Source organism: Vigna umbellata, chromosome 3 (genome assembly GCF_029865625.1).
Source record: "Vigna umbellata cultivar VRB3 chromosome 3, Vumbellata_1.0, whole genome shotgun sequence".
Classification (NCBI taxonomy): Eukaryota; Viridiplantae; Streptophyta; class Magnoliopsida; order Fabales; family Fabaceae; genus Vigna; species Vigna umbellata.
In genome coordinates this window covers 3,527,171-3,540,549 of record NC_142167.1, presented here as the reverse complement: position 1 = coordinate 3,540,549, position 13,379 = coordinate 3,527,171, and the positions used below count along the sequence as shown (strand labels likewise).

The 13,379-nt window shown below is 33.4% G+C and overlaps 1 protein-coding gene and 1 pseudogene across 1 annotated transcript; both read right to left on the bottom strand.

Moving 5' to 3' along the window:
* Positions 1 to 1,310: 1,310 nt before the first annotated feature.
* LOC148201425 (bZIP transcription factor 44 pseudogene) lies at positions 1,311 to 1,704 on the bottom strand (annotated as a pseudogene).
* Positions 1,705 to 5,521: 3,817 nt separating this feature from the next.
* Positions 5,522 to 10,349, bottom strand: LOC124844754 (mitogen-activated protein kinase 19-like). The gene is made up of 10 exons (XM_047321756.2): positions 9,956 to 10,349; positions 8,875 to 9,283; positions 8,638 to 8,765; positions 8,456 to 8,515; positions 7,549 to 7,698; positions 7,266 to 7,421; positions 6,786 to 6,997; positions 6,582 to 6,683; positions 6,270 to 6,433; positions 5,522 to 6,125 (listed from the first exon to the last, which is right to left on the bottom strand). The coding sequence occupies exons 1-10, from the start codon at positions 9,977 to 9,979 to the stop codon at positions 5,710 to 5,712; spliced, it is 1,821 nt and encodes a 606-aa protein (XP_047177712.2). The 5' UTR covers positions 9,980 to 10,349; the 3' UTR covers positions 5,522 to 5,709.
* Positions 10,350 to 13,379: the final 3,030 nt, after the last annotated feature.

Sequence of the window (13,379 nt, the reverse complement as noted above, 5' to 3'; positions counted from 1 at the left end):
GTTTTGTGGTTTCTATTATTTCGTGTCTAATAGTTTGCATCAAATAAATAGAAATAAATTAAAAAAAAATGAATAAAGTGCTCAAATAAAACAGAAAAGTGAGGTTGGATAGAAGGAATCATCTTATACACAAGTTAAAGAGGATAGAATTTGTAAATTAAAATAATATTTATAATTTACTAAAATTATTGACTCTAACAAGTCAGAACTAGACAATGATTTCCTCAAATTGCAAGTAAATGACACAGCATCCAAAGAAGTCATTGGATCGTCATGGAGATGCAACAAAAGTTATGGAGATATATGCGGTAATTATGGGAGTGTAGAAAGCAAAAGCCATTCTAATAGAAAAAGACTAAAATATTCTTTCTCATTACATCACACCACCAGAAGAAGAGAGAGAACACATGGAAAAAAGCTCGTTCCAAAAACTTTTTTCAAAATACATTTCATATATTCCAAAAAGCTTATTTCAAAAAACTCATTCCAAAAGATATTATACGTTTCTGAAAGCTTATTTGAAAATCTTGTTCTTGAATATTTGTTCCATATATTTGATGCATTCTAAAAATTTTGTTTTGGAAAATCTTATTGTGAAAAATTCATTCTAAAAATCATATTCTGAAAATTCTAGAAAGTTATTTCAAATAGATAATAGAAAAGGTTTTAAGAAAATATGGCCATAAATACATATTACAAATAATGACAAAATATCTTAGATGAAAAAACTAGCATCCAGCCATTGGTTAAAAATATCTTAATTTACACCAAAAGTATCTACGTAGGTGCATTAAATGTGAAATTTATTGTCAATAATAGGTATTGAAAATTTAACCAAATAACAACGAAAAAATCTACTTTATTTCATTTAGTTATCAATTTTATTTACGTTCAATTCTATTGGATTTGTTTAATGTATTGTGTAGTCCATGAATATTATTGCATGTATTAATTAATCTTTAGAAACAGCTCAGTTCGTTTTGTGTAGTTGAAGAATATGGGTGAACAAATACTTAATAAAACCCTCATTTCTAAATTCGTTCCAAAGTTTTACATATTGTTTGAACTCAGTCCTAAATGGATGTGCTGGATTGACTTTTCACACTTCCTGTTCATAAAATTTAGGTTTAATGTCTCGGTAGGTCCCTATTTTCGGCGTGAATCTCAAATAGGTCCCTCTTCTTTTCGGCGTCTCAATTGGGTCCCCATTTTTGTAAAATTGTAACAATTAAAGGCCTACCGTCAAATTGGACAAACGGCCGTTTAATTGTTTATTACGTGGCATGGTCAGTATTTTCAGTAATCATAGGTGGAATTAAAAAAGAGTTTTGTATTAAAAACTATGACGTTAAATCAGCTTTAGAGAAAGGGCACAGTGGGAATTTCCACTTCATCTTCCCCTCTCCTTCTCACACACAACCAGAGTTCGATGATCTCGTTCAGAGACTCTAACCGATGATCTCGTTCGGTGGTGAGTATCTGCTGATTCTCCTTTCTCAGCTGAGCCACTTGGGTAACCAGATCGTCCAAGTGCTTCTCCTTCCTCATGCGAGATCGCTGTGCAGATTCGCGATTCGATGTCATTCTCTTCCTCTTTCTCTGATCCATTAATGCTTGCAAGTCCTCCTCAGAACCCGAGTTCTGAAGCAGAGAGGATGAACCCGAACATGTTCCGCTTGAGGAAGCCATGGGTCATGCGCCTAACAGTGCGCGATTTGTGATTGTTGGGTTCTTCTTTGCAGGTCTGGTTTTTATGCAGGTTCAATTGTAGAGCGGGAAGGTGCGGTGGCGTGTGATGGCTGCCATGGAGGTTGGGCAACGGCGAGGAAGCTCGCGAGGTGAGGGAGGTTAGTGGTGGTCGCGGCATGGTTGGTGAAGATCGCGAGGTGATGATCCGAGATGAAGGTGCGATTGGGTTCCGAGAATGGAGAAGATGAAGATGGTTGTGCCAAGCTTTCGTCAATGGAGGAGAGGCGCGATGAAGGTTGCGGTGGCTGGTGCGTGTTCGATGATTTGCGTGTGAGAAGAGTGGTGTCGCGGCGGCTGGCGTGGTTGATGGTGGTGGAGAAGAGGACGGTGACTTTGTGCGACGGCGGCGAGATGTTGGTGATGCGAAGACGAACTCGCAGATGGCGGTCGTGGTGGCTTCAAACCCTTGCGCGAAGGAGAAGGAAGGTGGCGGCGGTCTTGGTTGAGGCACCGTGGTGGTCCGTTGATGCGCCGGCGAGAAAGGAAGGAGATGATTTTCTGGCCGTGGCGACGACTTGCGGCATTGGCGGGAGCGGCGGAAGCGGAACGGCAGTGGCGGCTAGGGTTAGGGTTTCAGTGGGTGGAAGATGATAGGGCTGACGTGGCGCGAGGTTGAAGAGAAGGTGTTTGATAGAAAGTCAGTGTGAGATGGGAATCATAATCAGTTTTCCCACTATGCCCTCTCACTAAAGCTGATTTAACCTCATACTTTTTAATTGAAACTCTTTTTTAATTCCACCTATGATTACTGAAAACACTGTTCATGCCACCTAACAAACAATTAAACGGCCGTTTGTCCAATTTGACGGTAGGCCTTTAATTGTTACAATTTTACAAAAATGGGGACCCAATTGAGACGCCGAAAAGAAGAGGGACCTATTTGAGATTACCTACCGAGACATTAAACCTAAAATTTACGTTAATGGAAATGATGAGATTAAACTAGTGAGTTATAATCAAAATAGGTTATAACCCGCGAGCCAACGTGGTTCATCACGAAATTGAGTCGGGTTGGATTTGAAAAAATTGTAATTTTTTTATGCGGACTAGTTTTCAACCCGGCTCACTTAGAACCTAGCTCACCGAGTTGAATCTGTGGTGAGCCGAGTTGGCTCACCAACCCAACTAATTTAATTTAATTATTTATTATTTTTTGTTTCAATATTATTAGTTAGCATTTTTTTATTATATTGTAGATAATGATAAAGAAGATGTTTCAAGAGAGAAAAATATTATAGATTTAGGTTTAATGTTTCGGTAGATCCCTATTTTCATCCAGAATCTCAAATAGGTCCCTTCTTTTTTGGCGTCTCAATTGGGTCCTTATTTTGTGAAATTTTCATCAATTAAACTCTTACCGTTAAATTAGACCTAACAACGTTAACGTATACTTGACGTGGCACGGTGAACTATATTTTTAATTGACGTGGCTGAATGATGTGGATTTAGATTATTTTATAATAAAAAAAAATCAGAGCCCCAGTCCACCCACCCTAGAGCTTCTTCTTTCACATGTTAGGCTTCTCTCCTAAAGTTCCACTAGCCACTTCTCCCTCTCCACCGATTCTGCCATTCATCTTTCATCTTCACACCGGAGCCATGATTTGAAACTTGGATTGGAGAGTTGATACTCCCTTGGGGAATATATTGTATTGACAGATCTGAATTGTAAAAATTTATCTAATCCTGGTTTTTGGTCGCAGTTTACAAAGAAAACTGAGAGCATCTTTTGGAAAGCGATGGTCATCCTGTTTGTGGAACTGTCTAGATGATCCAATTTTTTTGAATCTTTTTCATCGAATGGGATCGAAATGTTCCAGAGGAGTTTGTTTGTTTGGGCTTGGCTTGGCTTTGTCTGGGTATGATGATGTGGGGCACCTCTCTATTTTTCTTTTTTAAAACAAACTTCAGTTTTTGGATTTTTCTTATATTTTTTTCTTTTCTTTTGTCTTCTTTCCTTTTTTTTTTTTTGCAATGCCTTCTTCTATTATCTAACGAGCTTTAACCCAAACAAACAAAAATACAGTGTGGTTAATTGACAAGGTTGGATTGATGATTGATGATGATGATTGCGAAGCATCTATTATATTCCGTTTGAACACTGTGCAGTAAGAAATTTTATGACAGTCTTTTGTTTTTCCCTGATACATCTCCAACCCACCCAATCCTCACTCATTATACAGAGCACCAAAACCTCACGCGTCAAATAGAACCCTAAATCCCCAAATTGATATCCCAATTTGTGAAATTGATTGAACTTTGCACGAACCCTAATGTCAAAACCAACTTCTCCCACCAACCCTCGCGCTTCCAATCGAACAACAACGATTTTTTTTTCTCATGAACCCTAATATGAAGCCCCAATCTTATTCCTAAAATATGATTTTGAATTGGCAATCGAAAGAGAGAGGGGCTACTGCACTTAATTTACATCCTTTTGACCACTTTGCCCTTATTTATATTTTGTTTCCCCTTGTTGCAGTCCATTTATTAATTTACAAATTCAAAAAATACACTTCACACACATTTTTAACGTCACGTCATTTAAAAACACGCTCTCAGCATGCCACGTAACACCCTCCTTAACGGTGTCTTCTCAATTTGACGAAAAGCCTCTATTTGATTCAATTTTACAAAAATAAGGACTCAATTGAGACGCGGAAAAATAAAGGGACCTATTTAAGATTATGGACGAAAATAGGGACCTACCAAAACATTAAACCATAGATTTATTTATTTAAGACTTTAATATTATAAATGGACAAGTGAGACAAAAATTAACAATATTAAAAACTTATTTGTTAGCCTTTTTGTAATGTTTTTGGATTACGCTTGAATTGTATGATACTTTTTTTTTATTTGGAATTGTCTTTGGAGTTTAACATCGTTTTAGAGTAACATTTATTTAGATTTGAATTAAAAAAATTAATTTTGTTATTTTAAAAAAACTTATAATCAAATGAGCAGTGAACCAACCCGCTTAACTCACCAACTCGTGGTGGGTTGAGCTGGGTTCGAATTTTTTCAGCTCGCTAATAAGTGAGCTGGGTTGGGTTGACTCACTAAGTGACCAACCCGTGATAGATCATGCTGGGTCAAGCTAGATTACCCGTTTTGACAGCTCTGCATTAAACGATTTTATAAGATTTGAGAATTGAAACTAGAGAATTTTGGGAATGGATTGAAAATTTTGTCAAATTTTAAGGATAAAGATAAGATTTGTCTTCTTTTCTTTCATTTTCATTTTGCTTTTTGGTTTGGATTTGTATACTCCTAAATATTTTAGTTATTATAATTAGAAGGGGTAAATCCTTTGTAGAATCTAATGAGAAATGCATTTCAGGTTCTTTACTTTTTCGTAATAAGTATTATTTGAAAATTTGTAACTGATGCAAGTAACGCAAATGGCAGAAAATTGTCTTAATATCTATTTTTTTGTTAACTTTCCTGTTATGTGATAGAGTGCTAACAAACCCAGCTTGGAAGGAGTTATACTAGAGTAGAAAAATTAGAGGTTTCAGAAGTTCAAATGTCATGGGATTTATGGGTGGTAATGTTCAAAAGTGGCAACATGGACACCTTAACTGCAGTCACAAAAAATGGCTTCAAAGCAAAGTAATTCACAAAAAATATCTTGTTTACAGCACAAGATTGTGTAGAAGAAGATAACTCTTTAAAACTCCATTGCCAACATCTATTCAGCATACATTATCAAGAGGGAAATTCATTTACAAATTTTAAGTTTTCTTAGATAATTTTTGCATGGAGGGAGTGAGAAACAATCAATTTTTTTATTAATCAATTAAATGATGTACATATAATTACAATGATGGCAATCTGAAAGCAAAAGTGGAAAACCTTACCAGAACTAAACCCGTCTAAAATCTGATCAACCTCCTTCCAACCCTAGGCATAAAAAGCATACAGGTTATTGTATGCGACCCTCTTAAACCTTAGAACCTATGACAATCCATAGTGAAAGCTCCCTGAATGCCTATGAGCAGCAACAGCTACTGCTGCAGCACCAACTGCACCAAATTGAGATTGTGCCTGCAGCAGTTTTGCATCAATGGAACCAACAGGATCATTTAAGTGGTCTCTCTTCCCCTGTTGATAGTATGGGTTAGTGTTAAGATCAATAGCTGGTCTGGCTGGCATGCTACACTGCTGGCAAGAGAGTTGATGTTTGCCTTGTGAAATATCTTTGTATGTTTCTGATGTAGCTTTGGTGTTAGCTGGTTGCACCCTATGGAAACAGTGTGGAGAGACGGCATGAGGAAGTGAGTTTCGGTAGAAGATCCTTTGGTCATAAGCATCTTTTATGGTTCTCCCATTGTCATAGTGCAGAACTGGCCCTACTATTCGACCTGGTTTGGCTGTGGCAAGGAAAGAAAAACATTAGTATCTAGTTCAAAATCAGCTTCGAGGTACAGTGCCATTATTCATGTTTGTCTCTAATGATTTAGTTTAGTTTCATTACAAGAGATAAGGTAGCATCACATTAATCATATAGTTTATACCTGCTGGCACTCTTGGCGGAGGTCGCGAACTCCTTAACTGACTTCCAGAATTTGATTCTACTGATCTCGAAATCTTTGATGCCTCTGCCACCATTTGCTTGCTCTCGTATGAAGCAAAAGATGGCTGTGTAGTAGGAGGAATTGTACTAGAGTGAACAGTAGACCTTCACAAATTAAATGGAAATTATTATACATCACAAAGTATTCACCTAAAAAAGTAACAAACTTAACATGGGAACCAAAACTTAGAGCCACAAACTAAATACAGTAATTACAAAGCATTACATGGTCAGTAAAAGTTGGCATTATTACCTTGGAAGGGAGACATGCTTCCTTTCTGGAGGAATCACAGGACCACTTTTACCATGATTTTCCTCAAGATAAGCAAATTGCTTTCTGAATTGATCTATTGCACTGCAAATAACATATCTCCGTAAATAATAAGCATTGAATGTAATGTATACATTATGTTATGTTGCACATCAGTAAGAAAAATCAACGAGTATAAGCTCCAACCTAGGGTAAAGGAAGTGAGTGCCTTCAGTTCCATTCATGTAATCTTTAAGCAACTGGGGATGATATTCCAGTATTTCCCGATATATTAGTTCCCTAACTTCGTCCTTTGTCACCCGTCTCCTCTCAAACTCGAATTCTAATCGTGAAATTGGCTGACACGACGGTTCTCTCTCAACTTTGGCCAAACCCTTAAAGAATGTATCGGATAGTGCCTGCCAACGATAGATGCATAATGATTTCTTTCAGATTTATATTGAATAAAAAATGTAACTTTCAATACAGTGAACCTGAATATATGTCACTATATTCACCTTAAATGGGGTACAATATAAGGATGCTTTTGTAATACAGATTATGGTTCTTACCACTAATATGTTTTTTTCTGTTGTATCTTGTACATTGTATATATTCATATCAACACATATTTTTCCTTTTGCTGATAAAAAAAACAATATAAAGGAATTGTAAATAAAAAGATACCTCTTGAGCTGTTGGTCGATCCTTTGGATCAAATGCTAAAAGCCTTTGCAATAGACGCAGTGCCAATGGATCTGCATTTGGAAATTTCTGTTCAAATGGCACGGGAGATTTCTTCCGCATTTCCATCAAGTACTTCCTAGCCTTGTCATTTCGGACCTGCATAAATTCAAAATGAAAGTAACTCTCAGATATTTCTAAAATAGTTTTTCATGAAAGTAACAACACTAGCAAGCCCAAATGTATAATAAGATTAAGTCAAAGATAAACAAAAAGAAGTCCATACTCCTGCAATAGTTTCTGGAGATGGTGTCCCAAGAAGATCGGTAATCAAATCTAATTGATGCACAACACTTTTTCCAGGAAATAGTGGCTTTCCTGTCAACACCTCTGCAAAAATGCATCCGATGCTCCATATATCAATTGCCGGTGTATACTGCAAAAAAGATTCCAAGAAAATGATTATACTAAAGAAGAAGTGCAATTACACATCCCAACGAAACCACTTCAGAGAAACAGACAAACTGACACAGTTACCTGAAGGACAGATAAAATCAACTTCCAGGAGAGATCAATAGTCCTCCCTGAACAAGAATTATTACAATCTAGGCTTTACTGTTTACTATAAAACACACAAAGCATTTCATACAGAAATAATGGCAACACCTTTACAAGCCATGCAAGCAAACTATGTTTCCAGTTTCTCCTTTCTGGGAAACTAAAATGATAAACAGCAAATATTAGTAACATATATGGTACGAACTTTCAAACCTTGCAATGCCCAATATTAACCTCCTCTACATGCCTACCTAGATGTCAGGACTCAGGTCCTAAAAATATTTTCTTGAAAAATCTAACCAAATGTCCCATCAATTTATTAACATTTATATTGCATACTAGACATTCAGCATGTGCATGATACTCAACTTCATAGTTCTACATTACTCTCCAACCACAAAATGCAATTACATTTTCTCCTTCAGATGCAAATTTAAAAGGGAACAACCCTTGAATAAAAATCAAACAAATCCAGTTAAGATTATGATACAGCAGCATGCAATAATGTGTCCACAAAGTTGTTATTAACTCAAACAAGTCTCAACAATAATATCAATACTGCCTTGCAGCTAAAAATAAGCATATATGCCTCTATAAATGATCTATATTACATAAATTTTGGACAAATTATATACCTTAGAAAAGAAGGAGCCACACAGCTCTGGGGCTCTGTACCATCTTGTAGCAACATAATCCTGCAATATGGACCAGAAGAAATAACGAGAAAACTCAATATTACTTTTGAATATTCAGAAACAGTCATAACTCCCATATGCTCTACTTGCAATCCAAATTTAAAATCAAAACAAAACGGTACCGTCCAAAATGTTGTTGTTGGGGCATCATTAAACGCAACTCTAGCCAAACCAAAATCACAAACTTTCAGTTTGCAGTTTGCATTTGCCAGGATATTCTTGGGTTTAAGGTCTCTGTGATATACATTAGCTGCAACCACACATAAGATCATTTAGAAGAAACTTGGTGCAATTATTGAAGAAAATATAACAGTGTGAAAAGAATGCATATCAATGTTGCACAATGAAAGCGCAAATACCTGTATGCATATACTTCAATGCACGTAGCATCTGATAAAGAAAAAACTGATGGTGCTCTCGGGTCAAGTCGTCATTAGCTTTGATGACCTGATGGAGATCAGACTCCATGAGTTCAAAGACAACATAAATATCTTTAAACTCCCTCTTTGAAGGCGGTAACATGATCCGCTTAATATCAACAATATCAGGGTGTCTTAAAAGTCTAAGCAACTTGACTTCCCTTAGGATTCTAATGGCATCAGAGATATGTTCAAAAATATCATGAATCTTCTTTATTGCAACCTTTCCCCCAGTGTGTGTATCAATTGCTGAACAAACAACTCCATAGCTACCCTTCCCAACAACTTCAAGAATCTTGTATCTGTTGGCATCCCCATACTCGGTGAAAAACTCTAACTCTTTGATATCCTGCGCATTAATAAATTACACAAATTCTTACACTCAATTCATCTTATAAGTATTGGTTGAAGTTAACCAGAATAACACAAAAACATTTATGAAGGAACAAAATCAAACTACATATACATGTACCGGATTAACAAACTCATCCGTATCTACAAAAAAGAAAATACACAATCGAGTCCCAAAATTATTATTTCACAAACCATCACTACCAAGATACCACTATTGAAAAGAATATTAATTATACATATACTCAAAATGGACTCCAAACATGTAAATTTTCTTGAAAATAATGAGCAAGATTCTGTCACAACAACCACCATTAATCAACAAAATTCGGCAGAATCGAGCCAATCCAACAGTGATGCTCATCCAAATTTGCACACTCCAAACTAAAACCATGCAAGATCCACCAACCACAAAGGAGAAAAACCCCATCTTCACATCTAGAAACCAGAACAAAAAAAGGATTTTCTTTTTACAGCAAACACCTCAACACACTCGTTGTATGACCATTTCACAATTTCATTTCATTACCAAAATTTATTTTTATTTTCCATTTTCCATTACCCCAGTTTCCAATTTTCCATTTCTATAACACAACCGTGTGCCACGTCACCTCACAATACGGCAACAAACTGTGCAAACAAAAGGGGCAACAGTGGAGAAAGAAACAACCTTCTTCAGCTGATCTTGCTGCATCTTCTTTCTTTGTTCCTTCCTTTTCTTTTCTTCCTTGGAACAGATCCAAAACGAAGTAACGTCACCGGCCACCTACCGTGTCGGTAACTTCACTCCCCAACCAAAAGGGTAACCCGAAACCCCAGATCGAAGATCGAGCCCCAACTTCAAAATTGAGCTAGGAAACAAGAAATTGAAGCGATCAACCAGATTGAGAAATGGAGATAAAAAAGCGTGAACGAGAAGGAGAAGAAGTTGGGGGTGTAGCGGAAGCAGAAAGGGTTCAGTGCAGAGGATCTGAGCTCAGAGGAGAGGCAGAGAGAGAGAGAGAGAGAGAGAGAGAGAGAGAGAGAGAGATCCAAATACGCAGAGAAGGACAATTGGGACGAAGGTGGGTCAAATGATCTTATTATATTATATATATATATATATATATATATATATATATATATATATATATATATATATATTCGTCTTTTACTGTCTAATAAAATTAAAGTATAAATAAATGTATAAATGTATAATAATATAATTATAACAATTTTTTTTATTATCGATCACGTTTCTATTTATAAGACACCTCACGCGTATACAGATAATAAATAGATTTCATCCAAAGTTTAAAAGCATTTTATGCCTATGTCAAATCATATTAATTTATATCTTACCATGAATAATTTCAATTAATTAATTTTGATAATGACTATTTAAAAATATTACTTTATTTTAGGCTTACCAATTTTAAATGTTTAATTATAATGTTTGTATGAATTAATGATATAAAACACGTTTCACTAAAAAAAATTCAAGATTGAGAACTGTATTATTTTTAAGAGAGAGAAAAATTATATTCATTTTATATTTTTATTATTTCTTTATTTTTACCATTTTTATTATTACCACCAGAAGGATCACAATAATTTGACTTTAAGCGGCTTTGGTACTGAAAAAATTCATACCAAAATCGTGATTCTTATAATTGATTAAATTTCATTTCAGTTAATAGAAAATATTAGTTGGAGTATTTATATAGTTTGTTAAATCTTATGAATACGAAGTTGCTTAAAAATTGATGTTTTCAATCCGTCATTCAAATATTAAAGTTAATTGTAATAAATATTTTATTTTTTCTAAAATTTCTAAATAAACTCTCGTTAATAGAAGTTGTAAATTATAATAATGTTTTTAGTAGCTTAAAAAGAATTGTATGCTTTGTACATAAATTAGATTTTTTTGGGAAAAAACTAAACATTGCATTTCATTATGATTACCACAATGAGTGGAAAATCTCAACTGATATATTGCATAAATTAGATATAATACTTGTATCCATACTCATAATTGTCATTTATGTTTTTCTCTTTTTTTCTAGTTACACCTAATGGAAATACATTTGTGTTTATTATGTAACTATCTGATCTGATAAATTAAAAAAAATACATTTTGTATTTCATCATACTTCTCTTTAAAAAGTTTTGATCTTTACAATTTCATTTATCCAAACATATTATATTGTTATTATTATAAGTTAAGATAATAAAAGTGTAATAAATTATTAAGAAAGACAACACCCCCATTCATCCTTTTACAATAGTGAGGGGTGCAATTATCAAAAATGTAAAAAGTAAAATTTCTTTTCTAGATGAAAAGAATAATTGTCTATATTCTTATTATAAATAGTGAAGCAATGTATTGCAGCAGTTTGATTAAAAATAGTTAAATAATAGTAGATATAAAGTAAATAGTATATATTATTTTAATTAAAATAATAATGCAATGTCAAAGATTCATATTTTATTAATTTTTTGTTCTGAGTAACAAAAACTGGATCAAATCATAGCTATTGGATTCTAAATATTGTTGTATTTTTAAATTATACAAACAAGTGCACTAAATGTTTTTCTCAACCTTAATATTTTATATATTACATATAAAACACAGCGTAATTTAGTGTAAGGATTTTATAAATTGTATAGCATGAATGGTTTTAAATTATTTTAATTAATCAATTGTAATAATAAAATATAATTTACCATTAAATACATAAAAGACAATAACTAATATTTTAGTCAAATTATTAATATATGACAAAAATCAACAATTATAAGTTATAACAGTATACATTTGAATTTGGTTTATTTAAAATATGTTTTGTTATTATTTATAATATATAAATGTAATAATTAAGCTTTTAATATGTAGTAATATTTAGCTAAATATCTTGATAAGGTCTAACTTACTTTAAATAAAATTTCAGCATAAAAGTAAATAAATGAATAATGTAAATATATATTTATCCATTTATAAATACGAATAGATTTGACTCTTTTTTTTTATATTGGTGTGTTAAATAATTGGTTAAGAATATACTAATTCAGCAGTTCAAGTTACCTGGTTGCAAAGTAAACTAGCCTATAGTCACCGTCCAAATGTTTCAAAAGCTGAACTTCTGTGCTAATAATAATATTTACACGCATCTTCTCGCTTTTTATACACGTGTAGGTCAGCTACCACCCTTAATTATTCTTCCACCAAAAGTCTAGAACTTATCTATTAAAGTACTTTATTTCATTAAATTTTGGTTTATGTAAATGACTCTTTATTTTCTTGTTAAAAGAACAAAGATTGTGATTTGGTTTTTAACATCTAAAAATTGGAACATGGTTTCTTTTAGAATTTGTGAAATTTTTTAAAATCTAATAATTAACAACTAAATTGTTTTTTTTTTAAGTATCAATTTCACGATACTTCATTCCTGATATTCAAATTTTATCATTCACATATTTAAAAATTTAAATAACTGTTTACTAACTTAAACATGTTTACAAATAACTCGTTATTTTTATGGCAAAATATAAGATTATTTTGTATCATTACGTTTATTATATATATATATATATATATATATATATATATATATATATATATATTATCAAAAATAGTTCCAAAGTTTAGTTTTCATGTTACATTTCAGTTTAAAAATTATTGACTCCTAATATTTGAGATAAGTGATCTAATATTTTTCAACTGAGAAAGCACATAGAATTGAGTATTTTTTATTTATTTAAATTATACAATTTTAAGTATAGTAAATATTATTGTTTTTATATCTTAGTGTACTTTTTCAATACTGTAACATTCCAAAAATACAGTTCAAAATTATATAATAGAATAATCACATTAATTAATAATTCATATCAGTCTTTACACTAAAAACCAAACGTACGTATACGGTCGAACGACCTTACAAAAGAGTGATCATAAACTATATAAGATAAGCAAACCTGACCGAACGGTTTACAAAATCAAATACCGAATGGTCATACATAATAAAAGGGAAGGTGATCGAACGACCACCTTACAATAGACTATACTAATGACCGAACGTCCTACTCTTCAGTCTTCACTTCTACCTCGACCA